The sequence below is a fragment of the Elaeis guineensis genome, chromosome 15 (genome assembly GCF_000442705.2).
Source record: "Elaeis guineensis isolate ETL-2024a chromosome 15, EG11, whole genome shotgun sequence".
NCBI classification, from domain to species: domain Eukaryota; kingdom Viridiplantae; phylum Streptophyta; class Magnoliopsida; order Arecales; family Arecaceae; genus Elaeis; species Elaeis guineensis.
Genome location: NC_026007.2, coordinates 55,428,750 through 55,449,086, shown reverse-complemented (window position 1 = coordinate 55,449,086; position 20,337 = coordinate 55,428,750). Strand labels below are relative to the sequence as shown.

Here is a 20,337-nt window from a genome sequence, read left to right as displayed (position 1 = left end):
TCGTCCGTCGATCTTTTCTTGTCGTTTGACTTGTCTGATGCTGACGTCGTTGGGAGGCGCTCGGTCGTTGATGCGTTAGCTTGCCTTCCTCGTCGTACATGGCCGCAAGCCCGAGCTTGACGGTTCGGACTCCGCATTACTTCGGGGACGTCGCTGTCTTCTTGACCTGTGTCGGGAGTCTTCTTAGAGGCCGGGGGTGTTCGGTAGGAACTTCCTGTCTTTGTTGGGACGAAGTTCTTTAGGTCTTTGGTGCGGTCCGTCCTTCATCCTTTTTCGTCGTAGCTCGTCACCCTTCCTTTTTAATTTTCTGCCTCTTCTCAGAGTGAGGGCCATACCCTCGCTTTTTGCGGGGTTGCATAGGAGCGTGGAGATGCCACTGAGGGGCTTTTTCCCTTCATCCGATTTTGTTGGGCGATCGGGTTTCGTCACCATCAGGACGAGGTTCTCCCCCCATTCCCGTGGGGGCGTGTAAGGGCCATTGCCAGGACGGGCGGAGTCTCCCTTGCTGCGGAAGTCACAGATGGAGCCCTGCTCCCGTAGGAGTCCGGGCGGAGTCTCCCTCGCCGCAGAAGTCACGGACGGAGCCCGGTTTTCGTAGGAGTCCGGGCGGAGTCTCCCTTGCCGCAGAAGTCACGGACGGAGCCCGACTCCCGTAGGAGTCCGGGCGGGGTCTCCCTTGCCGCAGAAGTCACGGACGGAGCCCGGCTCCCGTAGGAGTCCGGGCGGGGTCTCCCTTGCTGCAGAAGTCACGGACGGAGCCCGGCTCCCGTAGGAGTCCGGGCGGGGTCTCCCTTCCTGCAGAAGTCACGGACGGAGCCCGACTCCCGTAGGAGTCCGGGCGGGGTCTCCCTTGCTGTAGAAGTCACGGATGGAGCCCGGCTCTCGTAGGAGTCCGGGCAGGGTCTCCCTTGCTGCAGAAGTCACGGACAGAGCCCGGCTCCCGTAGGAGTCCGGGCAGGGTCTCCCTTGCTGCAGAAGTCACGGACGGAGCCCGGCTCCCGTAGGAGTCCGGGCCTTCGACCTTGCTCAAGTCAGGGCGAGGTTCTCCTCCCGTTCCTGACATGGCCGTGGGGGCACGTTAGGGTGCTGTAAGGCCTCTCCCCCCATCCGGTCTAAAAGAACCGGGCCTTTGACTTTGCTCATGTCAGGACGAGGTCCTCCTCTTGTTCCTGACATGGCTGTGGGGGCACATTAGGGCGCTGTAAGGCCTCTCCCCCCATCCGATCTAAAAGAACCGGGCCTTTGACTTTGCTCATATCAGGACGAGGTCCTCCTCCTGTTCTTGACATGGCTGTGGGGGCACATTAGGGCGCTGTAAGGCCTCTCCCCCCATCCGGTCTAAAAGAACCGGGCCTTTGACTTTGCTCATGTCAGGATGAGGTCCTCCTCCTGTTCCTGACATGGCCGTGGGGGCACGTTAGGGCGCTGTAAGGCCTCTCCCCCCATCCGGTCTAAATGGAACCGGACCTTCGTTTTAGGTATGTTAGGATGAAGTTCTCCCTCCGTTCCTAACATAACTTTGTTTCAGATGTTTGAAGGGGTTATATCCAGTCGTGACAAATCCATGCCAGATGGGAAGAGTACGTCAAGTAGAAAGAAATTTAGATTCAAGGTGAGATCGTAAGTGATACATTTACAGGTTTCCCGAATTCCACGGTGGCGGGAGGTCTGCTCCTCCTTGAGGCCCTCCGGTGATGGAGTCGATGGTCCCGATGGGAGGCCGGTCCCCAGGTTGCTCCTCCCTTCTTGGTGGTTCAGGTTGCGGAAGGATCCTTGGCCGATCTCCTCTACCCTCAGGCCTGCGTCGGATGAACTTGTCGAGTCGACCTCGCCGGATGAGCTCCTCGATCTCGTCCCGGAGTTGGATGCATTCCTCCGTGTCGTGGCCGTGGTCGCGGTGGTAGAGACAGAACTTGTTGGGGTTGCGCTTCCCGGGGTGGTGCGCATCCTCTCCGGTCTAGGGAGCTGCTCCTTGACCTCCATCAGTACTTGGGCCTTCGAGGCGTTGAGGGGGGCGTAGTTGCGAAATCTCCCCAGTGGAGAACCCCGCCGAACCCCACGGTCCGGACTTCTCTGCCTGCGCACCCGGGGTGGAGTATGGGCACGCTTGTACCCAGGAGGGGATCGAGAACGTGGCCGGGCTTCTCTTGGCCCTTTTTCAATTGCGGGCTTACTCGAGTCTCCCGTTTGCCGCTCCCTCGCTGTCTCTTCATCCTTCATTTTGAAGGCTTCTTCTGCTCGGACGTATCCTTCAGCCCGAGCCAGCAAATCAGCAAAATCCCTGGGGTACTTCTTCTCCAGGGAGAACAAAAGGTCATTCTTCTGAAGGCCATCCTTCAGGACGGCCATTGCGACTGATTGGTCCAAGTTCCGGACCTCCAGCACCGCGACGTTGAAACGGTTGATGTAGGCCCGAATGGACTCCCCTTCCCTCTGCTTGATATTGATGAGGGACTCCGAACCCTTCCGGGGGCGCCGGCTGCTGACAAAATGGGCCACAAATTGGTGGCTCATTTGATTAAAGAAAAAGATGATACCCGATTTTAAAGTCGAGTACCAGTTCCTCACCGCTCCCTTCAAGATGGATGGGAAGGCCCGGCATAGAATGGCGTCGGGAGCGCCGTGAAGCAGCATCATCGTCCGGAAAGCCTCCAGATGATCAACCGGGTCCGAAGTCCCGTCGTAGCATTCGAACTGGGGGAGCTTGAAGTTTGGTGGGATCGGTTCCTGCATGATCATTTGAGAGAAGGGAGGGTCAATACAAATATCCTCATCATAAGCGGGAGGAGCATGGCGGAGTTCTTCGATCCGCCGGTTCATCTCCTGGAGCCTCCGGTCTAGGAAATCCTCCCGACTTCAAGTCTCGAGAGTCCTCTGGCAGAATGGGGGCAGGGATCTTCCAGGGGTGGAGTCGTGGTCCGATTGAGGGCTCTCCACCCTCGGGTTCATTTTTCCAGGAAGGATGGGACGGCTGGCCCAGGTGGCCCGCCCCACCGTCAGATTCTGGTGTTCCGGGGACACCCTCTCCAGGCGTACTGATGCCTGCGGCTGTTGTTGCTGCATAGCCTGCACAGCTTCTGTGAGGCCTTTGACCTGCTGCGCCAGCAGGTCAAACTGCTCTGCACCGACCGCCGCCGCCGGGGGAGGAGGAGGAGGTTGAGAAATAGGAGGGGAGGCTGGAGCCTGAGATCTGGCCGTGGAGGCCGTGGACCGTCGCGTGGACGCCTTGCGGGGAGGCATCAAGTAAGGATCCTGTGGGGGAAACAAGGAGTGGGTGCCGGAGGAGATGATCGGAGGTGGCTCTGTTGAGCGCTCCTTTAAGAACAAGGGTACTACGAAGACACAGCCGCCCTTCCTCTAGCGCCAATCCTGTTGGTGCAAAAATCCACTTGTGCCGGAGAAGCTGGAGTCGAGGGAGTCGCGGTCGCCGTCGGGACCTGCAAAGGAAGTCTAAACCGGAGGTGGGGTTGCTCCGGCAAGACCCTCCGACGCTCAAGTCAGTTCTCTGCCTCAACAAGAATGGAGTGCTCGAACGGAGAATTTAGTAGAGTTTTGAGGTAAAAAATGAGAGCTTATGGAATAATGTATCTGGGATCCCCTTTTTATAGGTGGAGGGCTCAACAGACTGATAGCGACGTTTATAACCGTCTCGTAGTGGGCCACCCACCGTCAGGAGGAATTTGTTGCGAGGAGTAGTGGAGTAGACCCGTGGCCCTCACTGCAGCGCGCCACGTGGAGTCTGCCGCAGGGAGTGGAGCGACGTCCGTTGTCGCGACTTGCATGCGGATGGAAGAATCGCGCAGTATCCGTTACAGAAGGTGGAGCAGGATCGTGGGCATCATAGCGGTCTGCCAGGGAATAGTGGAGCCGCACGGAATCCGTCACAGGAGGTGGAGCAGAGTCGTGGCCATCATAGCGGTCTGTCAGGGAATGATGGAGCCGCGCGGAATCCGTCACAGGAGGTGGAGCAGAGTCGTGGCCGTCATAGCGGTCTGTCAGGGAATGATGGAGCTGCGTGGAATCCGTCGCAAAAAGTGGAGCAGGATCGTGGTGGTTGCTGTGTTGCGCCAGAAAGTGCGGATTCGTTGGCTGAAGTTCGACAGCGGTCGGAGCGGTGACGGAGCCTGGCTCCCGTAGGAGCCCGGGCAGAGTCCTCCTTGAAGTCGTGGGCGGAGCCCGACTCCCGTGGGAGTCCGGACGAAGTCCTCCTGCAATTAAAGTCAGGTGCGAAGTCCGGCTCCCGTAGGAGTCTGGACGGATTTTACCGGCAGTTGAAGCTGGCGACGGAGCCCGGCTCCCGAAGGAGTCCGGGCGGAGTCCTCCTTGTGGTTGAAGTTGGCGACGGAGCCCGGCTCCCGTAGGAGTCCGGGCGGAGTTGAAGTCGTGGGCGGAGCCCGGCTCCGGTAGGAGTCCGGGCGGAGTCCCCTGCAATTAAAGTCAGGTGCGAAGTCCGGCTCCTGTAGGAGTCCTCCTTGCGGTTGAAGTTATGGACGGAGCCCGGCTCCCGTAGGAGTCCGGGCGGAGTCCTCTCGGAGTTGAAGTCGTGGGCGGAGCCCGACTCCCGTAGGGGTCCGGGCGGAGTTGAAGTCGTGGGCGGAGCCCGGCTCCCGCAGGAGTCCGGGCGGAGTCCCTTGCAATTAAAGTCAGGTGCGAAGTCTGGCTCCCGTAGGAGTCCGGATGGATCTTACCGGCAGTCGAAGTTGGCGACGGAGCCCGGCTCCCGTAGGAGTCCGGGCGGAGTCCTCCTTGCGGTTGAAGTTGTGGGCGGAGCCCGGCTCCCGTAGGAGTCCGGGCGGAGTTGAAGTCGTGGGCGGAGCCCGGCTCCCGTAGGAGTCCGGGCGGAGTCCCCTGCAATTAAAGTCAGGTGCGAAGTCCGGCTCCCATAGGAGTCCGGACGGATCTTACCGGCAGTCGAAGTTGGTGACGGAGCCCGGCTCCCGTAGGAGTCCGGACGGAGTCCTCCTTGCGGTTGAAGTTGTGGGCGGAGCTCGGCTCCCGTAGGAGTCCGGGCGGAGTTGAAGTCGTGGGCGGAGCCCGGCTTCCGTAGGAGTCCGGGCGGAGTCCGCTGCAATTAAAGTCAGGTGCGAAGTCCGGCTCCCGTAGGAGTCCGGACGGATCTTACCGGCAGTCGAAGTTGGCGACGGAGCCCGGCTCCCGTAGGAGTCCGGGCGGTGTCCTCCTTGCGGTTGAAGTTGTGGGCTGAGCCCGGCTCCCGTGAGAGTCCGAGCGGAGTCCTCTCGGAGTTGATCCTGCTGAGAATTTCGACTGTGGGTATTTTATACCCAACAAAACCTAAATTTTTAGATAGCCTAACCACCACCTTAAGGCTCACATTTTGATGTTTAAGGTGATTGATAATAACCTTATACCCTCTCTTACATATAAATACCCATCACAAAACTCTAGTCGGCGTCTGGCTTGCCTATTCGGCCGCTCCAAGCCTCCCACCCGATTGAGACTCCTAAGTCTCGAGGACGGAAAAAACAGGGCGATCGAGACTCCTGAGGACGGAAAACAAGGGGGAAAAACGGGAGGAAAACATAGGAAAAAATCAACAAAAACAAATGAAAGACGGAAAAAATCGAAAGGTAAGACCTTTTCCCACATAGGTTGATCATTTTTTTTCTTTTCGCTTCTTTTTCTTTTCTTTTCGTTCTCGTTTTTGGAGATCTGTGGGGAAGGAGAGCACTTGAGGGAGATCAGAGGGGTTTCTACTTTCTTAGGTTCTGGTTTGGGTATCGTCCTCAAGCATATGGGATTTTGTGCGAGTTGTGGCAGTGTGAGTTGGTCCCTTGAGGTTTTGGGAGCTTAATCTTGGTAGAATCATGATATTTTTTAGGGTTTGGGGATTTTTGATCGAAAGGATACAAAATTATCAATTTATGGAGTTCTGTTCTCATGATAATATAAACTTGATACCAAATCCATGGTGTGAGACTTGCACTAGGCTAAGTTCCACCTTTCTGAAGTGTCGTGTGGATGCATGAACAAGGCCTTTCTCACGCTATTCACTTCCAATGCCAAATGCATGTCTTGGTAGCTTGCACCAGCCACCCCAGATTGAGAGAGACAAAGATTCAAGGCTCATGGTTTGACATGTCCTTTTCCTTGCTTTCTAAACATCAGCTTTGTGAGACAAGAGGTGGTCTAATTGTTATTGAAAGGTTGGATAGGAGTCATGCTCGGAGTCAGAGAAACAATTTTTGATTGAGGTGGCTGATGTACTTTTAACTTATAATTAGTTCAAAAAAATTTTTGTTCACTTCTTTTTGACATATATATTAGTCTTTACATATGGGAATCAAAGAAAACAAAAAGCAGTACTTCTCTAAATTCTGTGTTTGTAATGGTTAGCAGTAGCTATGGACATCAAAATCTGTTGGCGTGGCTTTAATAAATTATCATTACAAAATCAATATGGCATGTAAGTTATTAATTAATTAATTTATTAGAATGTTGTGGAACTAGAAAACAATTTGATTTGGTACTTTATCATGGTCTACATGATCTAATATATATATCTGATGCATGCATATCAGCAAGATCAGCAAGCTTGCTTGAAACATGAAATCCAAGTATCAAAATGTAGAGTTGATGATGATAGTAACTGCAACACCAATTCATGTGAAACTTACAATTATTGATTTTCAATTATTTTTCTACTTAGGTTTTGTGAAAGATGCCATCAAATAGTGGGAGGCTTCATATGCGGAAGAGCACTTTGCCATTAAATTGGGGAGGATGTCAGACTGCATGCAAATGTAAACAAAGGCTTCATGTTGAGGAAGAGGTTGTCTTAAATCTTGTAAATACATTCGAGCATGTGAGACAGTGGTGGCTTGGCTGAGGCAGCAGGCTGGTGTGCTTGTCATGTGTTTCATGTAATGTCAATGAGAGGATTTGTGTGGCTTCCTCGGGTATAACTTCCACCCTCTCTTGTTTCATTCATTGGACCGTGAATTTGATATAAACCTTAGTTCTCTTCTATAGAATGCAAGAAAAGTTCCCTTTTTGATCACCAAATTTCTCTTTTTGAACCTCTTTTTCCATTCTTAGGACCATGCGTTCAATATGAACTCATCAAAACTACTTCGAGTCACTGCATATGAAGCTGAAAACCCTACTGAGGTCTCCCTCAGAGAGGCGTTCTCCATTTTCCAGCCTCAACTGAAACCCCCCTTCCCTCTATCAATCCCCTCGCCCTCAGAATACTTGCAGCTGAATCGTGCCATTGCTTTCGGCATCCTCACCGAGCCCCATTTTGCCAAAACGCACCTCACCCACCTCCATGCCATTGTCATCGATGGCTATAAGTTCTTCACCACCACCCTCCTCAAGCTCTGTAATGACTCGTACCCCAAGCTCTTGGAAACCCCAAGAATTCAGATCCTCTGGCTCACTTCCAATCTAGTCCAGGTTGCTGCCATCCATGTTGATTCCCTAATTGTATCCCTCTTGAGGCAGATTATTGGTGGCGATTTCTCTGAGTCCAATTTGTGGCTGTGTGCTGAACTTGTCAAGATCTTGTCTGATAATTGGGATTGGATATTGGATGAACCATTGGTTCTTACAAGTGCATTGTTCGTCTATCTTCGGTTATTGGCAGATCACTATAGGTTGTCAGGTGGTGTGAAATTGGATTCATTGAAGCGGATGGAGATTGATTTCTGCATCAAGGCATTGAGAGAATGCTTCAGTTTGTGTTTGCAGATAGGGAGGGACCTCGTTCGACTACTTCAGGACTTGGTTCATATTCCTGAATTCAGAGATGTGTGGAAGGACCTATTATTTGATCCTAGAAAGTTTCAAGTTTTGGGTTTTACTGATATTTTGGAGCTCTATCGAAGGAGAACGCCAACACACTACTTTTTGCTGAGGATCACACCTGAGATGGAAGCACACCTGCGATTCTTGCTCACGTATGTGAAATGGGGGAGTCAGAAAAGGTACCAAGCTTGGTTTGCCAAGAAACACCTGTGCTGGCCTGGTAGTGAGACTGTTATAACTGACATTATTCGGTTTATATGTTGTTCCCACCATCCTCCTAATGAGATCATCCAGTCTAATGTTATCTCAAGATGGGCTGTTATTGGCTGGCTGCTAAAATGCTGCAGGAGGAACTACTTTGAGGCTAATGCGAAGCTTGCTTTGTTTTATGATTGGTTGTTTTTTGATGAAAAGATGGATAATATCATGAACATTGAGCCTGCAATGCTTTTGATGGTTAACTCTGTGCCCAAATATGTTGATATAACTCACACCCTCTTGGAGTTCCTGTTTCTGTTGGTCGACAATTATGATGTTTCCAAGAAGGAAGCAATTGTTCGGGGTGTTTCGGCAGCCCTTAATTTACTGGTCAGAAAAGGAGTAGTTGATTCACTAGAACCTCTGACTTCTTGTAGTTTGCTATCTCTGTTGCTCAGAGAGAGGCTCATTACCTTCCTTCCCAGATCAGATTTAGGAGTTGTTACAACATCATCTGATATGTGTAGCCAGAGAATGGTCACAAATGGAAAGGTAGCTCCTGTCTCAAAAGAGTAAGGATGATGTGGTGCAGAATCTAGCGACTGACCTTTGTTCATTTGTTGATCAAATTGAAAGGAGGTAAATTTCATGATTTATAGGACATATGAATTTCACTTGTTGTTACTTGATAGATATGATTTAACCAGTTCAATATGATGGTGGTACATAACTAGTGTTGGGCGTCATGGTCTTAGGTACACTCATCGACTTCTATGTAGCATTACCAATTTATGATTTGTGATATCTTTAACAATTTTCAATCAAAAATATAAAAAATGAAATAAAAATAGAGGAGAGGAATATGAGCTACCGCAATGGCAGCAATGGCTGTTGGAGTGCAGGCATTTTATGGTAGTAGCCTTAAAATAGTTGAGTAGCACCCTCCACCCCCATAGATATTGGTTGCGTGGTTAGTGATAGCCTTAGATGATTCTATTGGCTGGTAGCTGTCCCTCAATCTTTCCTGCTGAATAAAAATCCTCGCTGCATGCACTAGAGGAGGTTGCCTAGAGATTGCTATCTTTCTTGCCATGTATCCCATGGCACTGATCTTAAAGTCAAAATCGAAGAGGCAAGGTGGGATGGAACTACTAACAGAGTCCACCCATCCCATGAATTCAAAAAAAAAAAAAAAAAGGAAATATGTGAAGCATCCTCAATGCCATACATCTCATAGCTCTTCTTCCTTGTGAAGCCATCTATCCTTCTCCGTCCATCCATGAGTCCTTCCTTCACTAGTGCGTAGTCAATGGCCATGTGATGCATACTTGGCAAATAAATTATCCAGCAATCTAATACATATCTTTAAGCAAATCAATACACAATTTTCAGAATATGATGTTTGCCAATACATAGTACACGATCAGATGATACATATCTAACAAATTAATCAGCCGGCAATCCAATACACATTTTTAGGTAAATTGATATATAATTTTCAGAATATAGTCATTCCAGTACACAATTCATGACTACATGATGCACACTTGGCAAATTAGTTGTTCAATGATCCAATATATACCTCCAAGCAAATCAATACACAGTTTCTAGACAAGGTTCACCATTACGCAGTTTATGGCTACGTGATACATGCTTGATGAATAAATCATCCAGAAGTTGCACTTGGCACATGATAAGATGGTGCGCGTCCACTTAATTTGATATGTATGAATTGCTTTCAAAACATTCAGCTGTCCACATAAATTTTTTTGCACCACTGAAATCATATGATTTTTCTTTTTCATCGTTAACCTTGTTTGCTGTAAATGTTGTTAGCATATAAGTCTATTTTCACTGCTTTTAATGTGAGAGATATGAGAAGCAGACATGTTTAGGGCAGAAAATAACGTTTCATGTGAGGCAAATGCAAATAAAAGTTTTTTTCAGTTGAATTTTCTGACATATTTAATTAACAAATTAAAGAGTGTTGATCTATGTTGGATGGAAATATGAAAGGTTCAAAGGTTTTCATTCACTGCTAACTTTAACTCTATCTTGTGGCATTTATGGAGCCCAAGAAATTAGATGAGGTGACCTTGTGTGACTTCCATCATTTTAGTGAAGCTTTTAGTTGTTTTGTTTCAAAATTAAAATGAACTTGAGATTTTGAAGTCAATGGACATGTAGTTTAGTGATCTTGGATTATGATCTAGACTTTTCAATGCCTTTATTAGAGTTTATACATTTAGCAGATTATAGATGACTCAGTCAAAAGTTAAATTGCTGAGGGAAATGATTTGCTGAGGGAAATGATAAAGCCCAATAGTCTTGGCATCTAGTGCTGGGTGTCGTATGGCCTTGTCCTAAATGCTTGTTTAACCATAATACCCACATCCAATGCTTATAATTGGGTATTTGTGTGATACTTGGGTAGTATTCTATAAGGAATTATTAGATATTGGAAGGAACCAATGCTTAGACATGCCTCCCACAACTAGAATATGCTTGATTTCATGTAATATAGACCTACTCTAATAATTCTGCCTAAACTTTGTTGGTAGCCAAGTGTTATTATGATATCTCAACTAGCTTATCAACAAACATCCATCCTTATTGCCCAATATGTAGGCATACATAAAAATTTTTCCTGTCAAGGCTTTAGGGGATGGAAATTTTTCATAGAAGTAGAAATTAATTTGTAAAAATATGTCGAAATTGATAGCTATGGACAACTTGGTGCATTCCTATATCAAATATATTTTCCTGTGGAATGGCATTAGTGATGAGTTTTTTTTTTTTATTTTGCCTGAGTAGAGATTTATCTGCTGGTGTATGTGGAAGTGAATAGCTATAGACAACATAGTGCTATCGAATCAAAAGGAGTGGCCACTCAGATTTCTAATCTAAGGGACCTAAACCTAAGAAATTGGTCCAAAATTACTCCTAAATGATCTTACAAGATATGGGTCAGCGCCTTGTTAAGGTAGTGAAAGATGTTAAGTAGAAAATGAATGGTGATAAGCCGAATAGTATTTAGTCCAATATAATATTCTTACTTAAAGCACCCACCAATATTGCTGTTTTGGTTTGCCACCTCATATGATGATGGGCACAAGACCAAGCTATGATCGTTTTCCACTTGTAGCATTTCCTTGTGTCATTGCAGCATTCATGTGCTTGATAAAGCTGCAAAACCATGTGAGCATACAAGAAAGATCATACAATTGGACATGCTTTTAAACACTTTGGACTCAGGTATCTAGCTTCCTCATATATCAGATGTTGTCAGCGAGGGGAGTGGCCATCATATTCATCAACACATGAATATTGGTTTGCGATGACTAATATGGTCCGAGGAAGACCCAAATGAAATTGTTAATGTGTTGTTTGCTATAACTCACTAATCATCAAAAATAAGTGCAATTCAGTCCAGACACAAGCCTCTTAATGATGTTATGATTTTTTATGCCTTCCTTTTTTTTTCTTTTGTTTTGAAATTAAGGGGAGCAAATGGAATTGTATAAAGGATCCAATAATTACTTATTTCATTCTCAGATAACCATCATATATGCATTTTCTATTTGCCAGTTTAAGAAGTTGGACTTATGTTGAAGGATTGAAACAATGTAAATATTAAGTCTCACATTTATGACTTATCAAAAGCATATTGTGTTCTAATTTTGACATTGTTCACTTAAAATTGGACCATGTTTTTGTTTATGGGGCATCTGACCATATTCCTTAAATTTTATTATGATAGGATGACCAAAAGATGAGTGGGAAAGTGGGAAAGCAGAGGATAAAGGAAAGTGGGAGTTATAAGACACTTAAGCATACCATGGAGTCAGAAAGGAGAATACATGACACTGGAGAAGGCAAACTAATGAATTAATGTGTGCACCACCAGATATAATGTTATAAGCAATGGTTGAATGCATGGAATACTGTATACCGGTCTAGTACCGATACATCGTCTCGGAGCATACCGACTTTACCATACCGTACTGAACTGCGTACTGACATTAAGCAGAATTTTATCGGTACGTGGTCTGATATCGAGATGGCAAATCTTGGTTGGATGTATTGAATCTGACAAAGGTGTACTTGGAGAATTTCATGTTAAAGAAAGGCCAAGACACCAAAGTGTCAGGGGAAAGATGTGATTTTTGATGATTTTTGCTTAAAATAAAGATGAAAAGAGGGTGGGAAAGATTTTTATGGGCTACCCTAAAATAGGAAGCAAAAAGATATTAAAGATATTTAAAGCATAGATTGTGCATAAAAACTGAGAAATGGTAGAGAAGTTGTTTTGAGACCATGAGATTGTCAGAAATAGAGAGGATGTTTTCAATCGTTGAAGGTTAATGCTAGGAGCATAGGATTAGCGGAAGGACCATATATAGGGTGAGAAAAGTAAGTTACGTAACCGGCTAGCACAATTAGATTTACACAATGCGACTTTAGCAAGGACGAAGACAAGCAGCTAGAATGCAAATAAAAGTTTGTATTAATAGAACAAATGTGATTGGCTTGGTTTACACTTTGAATAAGATCACAACAATTTATAAGCATGAAGAGTAAGTTGCACAATTTACTAGAGTTAAATCTGGTTGACAACAAAGCTGTGAAAGAGTGATATAATGGTAGGTAACTAGCACTAAGATCATTTGAGTTTCATTCTAGAATATCTACTTTTATGGTAGTTTTCTTAATCAGGTAGTTGATGGGAAAATTCAGACCAGAGAGTAGTATAATTTGCATATGTTTTTTCGTTTATTGGGAAGAAGACTTATGTTAGAGTGCGATGAGTGCTTGATTGGTGAGACATGACAAAGAAAGACACATTGAATGTGCATATTTGACGAATCCAAAGACACAATTAGAGCAATGATGATATGCAAATTTGAACCAATATATGCAGGTATTGCTCGAAGACCACTTTTTCATAAAGATTTGAGAGATAGAAATCAGTTTTAGGCTCGGCAAGAAAAATAACATTAGGTTTGTGGTGGTATCATGTGGCTTAGAAACATTTTTCCTCAGATTGTTCAAATTACTAGAAGCCAAGAGATTTTTATTAGCTTGCTAGATGTATTGACAATTGGGCAGCAGTTTTTTGAGAGATTAGATGCGTTAATTTTAGTTGCATATATCTCATCACTGCATTATATGATTTTCTCTCTAAACTTTATAAATGATGGGAGATCATGAAGTAAGATACTAAAGGTAGTATATTGCCCCATGAAATGGATCTTCGCACTATGTCATTCTTTTGTCATTTTCAGAGTCCAAATGGGCAAGTACAAGAGACCTGTTCAAGCTACTACCGGTTAGCCGCAATAGGCCAAGCAATGCATGTAGGTGAACGCACCATCTTAATGCATAATCTAAAATTTCCACTGTTCCAGAAAACTAAGTAACAAAGTAATCGGAAAGTTAAAATGCAAGACCTGGCTTAAGAGGCGGCCAGGTTTTTCCCATTCAATCTCTCTTCTTACTTTTCTTCATCATCACTTGGTTCACTCCAAGGTCAGCACCTCCTTTTTTTGATTTTTCACCTTGATTTTTTGGCTTTTTGGTTGATTTTCCTCTCAAGGACCTGGTGGAGCATCATCTTCAAAATTCTTACCCATTCCTCATCTTCAAGAACAAACTCTTCTTCAGAAAGGCCAAATTCATGGATCTCTATCATTGGTGTTGTATGCTGTGGTTCCCTCTTCATGTTCTCCAAAGCTTCTTCATGTTGTGGGGAGCTCATCTTTCCTTACATCTATGTTGCACATTGTCCAAACTTCTATCATCAATGTGCTGCAGCTGGACCTACTGTGGCGAACGTATTATCCCTCAACTCTGTGATCATCAAGGTAGTCAGCACATATTCAGGTTCTTCTCTGTTTCTTGACCACAAAGAAAAACAACTGAATTCAATTTGGAGGGTGTCTACTTTTAATGTGACAAGGCATGAACAATTCTACCCATAAAAAGTAAATTATCCAATTCTTCATTTGACAAAGGCCTGCTATCTGCCATTTTGGAAGTAATTTTTCTGATTGTCCATAGTTAGAAGAACTACCATTGAATGCTCCTTGACAATAATTTCTTTGAGCCCTCGTCACACAAACCTTGTTGTGATGCCTCTGTGGCTGAATACTGTTAGAATAGAAATATTTCTCTGGTCCTTCTCATGGAAGCACAGCACTCGAACTTGCTACACATCGAGTGTGCTCATCAAAAGTGTGCTTGTCAGAATGTCAAGTGAATAGTGTGCAGGCTGTTTTGCAACATGGTGTGGCTTTATATGCAATATAATGGAATTAGAGCTTGTGCATATATTCAAGGTTATCCAATGGCAGTGATCTTTTTCTTACTTTTTTTCTATTAGTGCAAGCATGGCCTTCAATAATACTTATGCATGAATTCTCCTGTTTATAGTCTGATTTCAACTGCTGGCGAGTTCTTTATACATCTTAATTTCTCTTTTAGCTGCCTTCACCATATATGTTTTGGTTTAGCTTGCGTGTAATATCTTGAATAGTAATAGCTTAATTCTTTCCCCTGATCTCTTTTAGAGAAACATAGATGCCTTGTCATCAAATTCTTTCATTTGATTTGTATCAGAAAAATCTGTATAATGCATGGACAACTACATCATGAGTTGCGTGATTCTGTCACTATTAAAAGGATCAAGCTACAGCTTCTGAAACAAAATCTACAACTAATTTCTATTCTTAAGGGGCAAGTAAGTCATTATCTGCTTCTCTCTCTCTCTCTCTCTCTCTCTCTCTCTCTCTCTCTATCTCTCTTCTTTTTGATATCGCTGCAAGGTTTCTTTTCCAATTTTAATGTTGGTTCTGGATTATTTCTATGCTTCTTATCTGTAAAATACTCAACTTCTATAATTTGACAACATTGCCACACTCTTCATTATATTGGAATGCTAATGTATAATGATAAAGCCCAATAGTCTTGTCATCTAGCACTGAGTGTGGTATGGCCTTGTCCTAAGTGCTTGTTGAGCCATAATACTGACATCCAATGCTTATAATCGGGTGTTGGTATGATACTTGGTAATATTCTGCAAAATTATTAGATATTGGAAGGAACCAACGTCCAGACATGCTTCCACAACCAGAATATGCCTGTTTCATGTAACATAGATGTACTCTAAGAATTCCATCTGAACTTTGGTGGTATCCAAATGTTATTGTAATATCTCAACTAGCTATCAAACAAAACATCCATCCTTATTGCCAAATATGTAGGCGTAGATAAAAATTTTCCTGTCAAATGGCTTCGGTGATGGAAATTTCCAGAAAAATAAAAATTAATTTGTAAGAATATATGGAAACTGATAGCCATGGACAATTTGGCGCATGCATATATCAAACATATTTTACTGTGGAACAGCATTAGCAATGAATTTTTTTTTTTAAGATATATTTCTGTTAGTCAATGTGGAAATGCATGGCTATGGACAACTTAGTGCCACTGAATCAGGAGTAGCCACGAGGATTTCTAATCTTAGGGACTACCCTAGGAAATGGGTCCAAAATTACTCTAAAATGGTTTAAGAAGAGAGGGTCAGTGCCCTTGTTAAGGTAGTGAAATATGTTAAGCAGCAAATGCATGGTGATAAGTACAGTTGTTGACTTCTTGTAATATTCTAGGGCTGTCTTTTTGTAAACAATTGCAGACATGCCTAAGTAGGACTTTGAGCTGATATGTAATTTTTGTGCAACTTTAAGATGCAAGCCTTAAAAATATCAGTTAGGCATGTCCACAATGAGTTCTACATGAAGTTCTAGATGGTGTTCAGGTGAGCTGATAGGTAATCAATGGATAAGTTATGCTTCACTAAATTAGTATAATATTGCAGTATCATAAAAATAATGTCACATATATTTAGTAACCTTGTGCAACATGTGACATAGCAATACAGGGCACGCCTATCATGGAAGAAACTACAAACAGATTTGGTAAAATTTATGATAATCTAGTTAATTTTAGAAAGCGTGAGACTATCATTTAGAAAAAAAAAAAACAATAAAAAAGATAATGGTTTCAGAAAGTACAAAATAGTTGAAAATTGTGCTTCTAAATTTTGACTGCATATAGATGCAAACCTAGACTACCTAGTGTTGGTGAGATTCTTTCTGTAGATTCCTGCACTTTTCAACTCTTAAATGTCGTTGATATCACTTTTCATATTTCTTTTGGTCAAACACAGTCAAAGTTGCAATATAGCCATTTTTTTATGGTATTCGGTGTCTAACAACTAATAACCATAGTTTGAAATTGTAGAGTTTGAAGCTATATGAGAATTGAATTGCTACCTATTTATGGATATATGTGGATCAATTCATTGTGAATTGAAAATTAGGAGCTATTCTCTAGATGAATATTTTTCATCAAAAATTCAATGACACCGCACTCGATGAGATGTCCATATAATATGAAAAGATTAATGGTCATTGTAGCTTTCTGCAAAAGTTAAAAATTTTGATTGGTAATGCATCTTTTTGAAAAATAAGGGAAAAAGCTTCTTTATTTTCAATCTTTATTTGATCTTATTATATTTCCTTGAGTGTGGTCAGCCTTGCATTATTTGAATGATCCTTCCTCTCTCTCATGATTTAAGTTTAAAGCATTGTGTACAGGTAGAAGGGATGAGTTCTTGGTGTTGGAACTTGCTAAAATGGCAGCTAAAGAGCAAGCATTACTGGATCAATCCAGAGATCTCTTATCCATGATTGCAGCTATGCATGTAAGTCACACTGCCAGATTTATTATTTTCTGGAAACGGTTTAGCTAGTTCCATGTGTGATCACTTTAGGAGACAAATGGAAGCAACAGGAACGGAAGTGTAGTCCAACATTCCCATGAATTGTGCCCCTCCCTGCATGGGATTATGGGCAATGGCATGATTCACTGGGTTGGTTCTCTTTTCCCTTATTGGGTGGGTGGGTGTAGAGGGTAGAGGTTAAGTTGGATGCCAACTCAAGTTCCTATGCAACCCCATCTGCCTCCTGATGCAATCTCATTAGAGCAAGCCCAGACATTTGCTTACTTAGCAACTAAGAACTTTCACATATTATTTGTTAATACAAAACCCTTGGAAAACAGGTGAGACAATGCAACCTGCAAGGACACATATGGCAACTAAAACGGAAACCCAACTAGATGAAATCTTGGAGCCGAGTCTGTTTCTGCCTTTGTGATCACTAACATGACTGCTACCTCTTCTTTTTCTAATCGGAGATTGTGCCAATAATAATAAAGCATGGTGGTGTGTTGGGTGCGAAGTGAGTGTTGTAAATCTGCTGTTTATCTCACCTAGGGTGGTTGATTCATGTATTTTTGTATGCATATTATTACCACATGAATGGCCTTTTTCCTTGCAGGATGTACATTAGCTGTATACAGAATACTTTTCTCCTATGCCGATCAAAGGAAAGCTTTTGTATATATGTAATGCTTTCTTTTTTTTCTTTTTCCTTCAGGGAGAAGTAATATCACCATTTTCTTTATCAAAACATCCTTTGTATCTTATCCTTCTGTTTGTTCATGGTAGTTGTTCGAAGTCCTAGATGGTAAAAAGTGTGAACATTATTTCTGTTGCTTTGGTGCTATTCAACTATCAACGAGAAGATTTTTGCTATTTTTCGCGTATAACTTCTACTCTCCTGTTCCATTTCTGGACCATGAATTCTATATGAACCCTAATAATCTTACATACATCTAGCTGCATTTGTGCATCAGTACGTGTTGGTAATCGATCGACATATAATATAGTTCAAAGCACATGTAAAAATACTGCTATAATAATCACAAGAGCATGGGAATATGGTTCAATATAGTTTAGAATGGATTACTTTTGCAAATTCCAGAGATGTTAGTGCAATTGATAATAAGGCATTTTAAAGAAAAACAACTAAATTTTCATTTTGCAAAGTGAGATCATCTCTTTTTATTTTCTTGAGAATATAGATCATCTTTTTATGATTTACACATTAGCTAGGTCATGCACACATTTATCATGAATGCACATATCGTACAAGTTAGTGAACATATAAATTTTCATTCTGGTAGTCAACATTAGAGGGATATAATAGTACAGTAAATACAAACCTAGACCATTTCTATCAAAAAAAAAAAAAAAAGTATTTGTAAAATACAGAACAGATTTTTAAGCAAATTATCTTGATTAAATCGTTTGTATTTAGTTGAAAAAATTTGTACTCATTTCTCGAATAAATATTTTTGCTCAATTAATGATGGAATGATCAAATGGTGACTATTTTTTTTTGTTTGAGGAAATCAAATGGTGACTATTGTTATTATTATATTAAATAGCATCTATAAGATCTACATTCTGTCTCTGTTCTTATATAAAATAAACTATCAATGGACGTGTCATAGACTAGATGTTCAACTGTATCTTTAATTTCAAGTTTCAACATCTTTATAGGTACTTCTTGGTCTTAGCATTGATGAATAGATCTATCGTCTCTAAGAAAATGGAACAAGAAACATCCACCCCTCAAAATAACAGTAAACTTATCAAGTCATGAAATTATTAAATAAACAATGCCAGTAAAATCCTGAAAAGAGATATATTTAGGGTACAAATGATGGATTGATATCTTTTTATCTGCATGACTTCAAACTGATGGATTAATGTTATATTAAAGAAAAACATACACCGCATCAATTATCTTCTAAATCTATATAATTATTTCAATTTTTCTAGCATTACTTGAGTATATCAAATATTTTTTAGTAAAAAATCTTCAATCAATGAATGATCGCATACATCCACAACGGTAGTACAAGCGTCTAACAAGATGGAGGCTCTCCAAAGTCGTCATTAATTTGTAACGACGGTTATGTTACACCCTATGCTTATCATCCACGTAATTTCCAATTACCTTCCACAATGTGAATAAAAATTTAATAAAATAAAGGACAACAAGTCAAGGAGTGTCATAGCTTTCTATGTGGTCGAAGAGAATGAGGAATTATTAGATAGACCGTATCTAAGGTAGATCTAGAATGTAATGAATCTATCTAATAATTTTATTTTAAGATCCAATAAATCCATCTACGGGGATTTCATTTTAAAGTTCATTGGTGGTCCACCTAATAACTCCTCTAAGAGAAGGTGACAGGACGTGGGTTTTTGACACACTTAAATAATTCCTTGAAGAGAAGGTGACAGAGACGCGGATGGTTAACACCTCTCGAACGCTGGGAGAGTGGAAAAAAAAGAGTGGCCGGTGATACATACGAGAACTGGATTGTTTTTGTTCTTTCTTTTTTTGACCCTTTTGTTGACTCGAATATATTCCGTGGAGACCTCTTGGAGTTGGTGGGATGCAAGCCTACCAGTGTGACACCAATTTTTTATTGTTAGGACTCTTACGTTTAACTCCGTAGGAGTTCTTAATTGATGGATGATGGTGTGCTCATAGCTTCTGAAGTCTCGTATTTAGGTTCCTACTTTTTGTTTCCTACCAAAAAGATCATGCCTTTTTTTGACCGCTGGTCCACTGCGTTATCTTCTCAACCATCTTTTTGCAGTTCCACCGTTCAAAGTGTTGATTCTGTAGATTATGAAAAAAAAAAGGGATGACTAATAGGATTTTTTCCAAAACAATATACATAAATATTGGAAAGAGGGACTCTTCTCTTCGTAGTTGTAATACACTAAATTAAAGAAATAGCAACATAAAATATAGAGTAGGAAAATGGCTCTGGGTCTTTGAAAGGGCTAACGCTTCCGTGGGGCATTTATAAAGCTGCAAAATTGATAATAATTAATAAAACATGCAAAGTGAGGAGATTTTTGGAAGCCTAGAGGAGAAGGATATGGAGCTTTCCTACCATTTCTTTTGAGAAAATAGAAAAAAGCAAAGAGAGATAAGCAATGTTGGTACTGTAAGTTAACAAGTTGCATGTATGGTAATAATAATTGAATTTTGAGTAATGGAAGAGAAGATAAAATGGTCACAAACAATATCGTGTTAGTTTTAATTTCTATCTCACTAACGAGCTAGTTGTTCTTCTTCATTAACCTACTTGCGTGGTTCTGCTAACAAGTTTAAGGAGCATATTCTCCATAATTATAACATTAATTATAGAAGTCTTTCGATGTAAGCGCATGGCAAAAAGGTTAGGCATGCTAGATTCTTTTCAAACTTCTGGGAAATAAAACCTATCACATATTTAATACATATGCAAATTATTCTAGATTCACTCTAAGGATCATGGAGTATTTCAATTGTTAAAACTTCAATACACATTTAGAGTATTTTGCCTTGAAGGTTGAAACTATCCACATCCTTGCAATCTTAGTCTTTTAATTTTTTAAGA

General features: G+C 42.4%; 1 protein-coding gene across 6 annotated transcripts; it reads left to right on the top strand.

Annotated features, from left to right (window-relative positions):
- The first annotated feature begins 5,417 nt into the window (after positions 1–5,417).
- LOC105058051 (uncharacterized) lies at positions 5,418–17,514 on the top strand. 6 transcript variants are annotated; one of them, XM_073249018.1, is made up of 7 exons: positions 5,418–5,588; positions 6,668–6,917; positions 7,057–8,604; positions 13,562–13,829; positions 14,584–14,704; positions 16,623–16,729; positions 17,089–17,514. In XM_073249018.1, the coding sequence occupies exons 2-3, from the start codon at positions 6,885–6,887 to the stop codon at positions 8,539–8,541; spliced, it is 1,518 nt and encodes a 505-aa protein (XP_073105119.1). In that variant the 5' UTR covers positions 5,418–5,588; positions 6,668–6,884; the 3' UTR covers positions 8,542–8,604; positions 13,562–13,829; positions 14,584–14,704; positions 16,623–16,729; positions 17,089–17,514. The 6 variants fall into 6 exon arrangements, with proteins under 6 accessions (XP_073105119.1, XP_073105118.1, XP_073105120.1 ...); XM_073249017.1 differs by lacking the exon at positions 13,562–13,829; XM_073249019.1 differs by lacking the exon at positions 13,562–13,829 and having other exon boundaries at positions 16,611–16,729.
- The last annotated feature ends 2,823 nt before the right edge of the window (positions 17,515–20,337 follow it).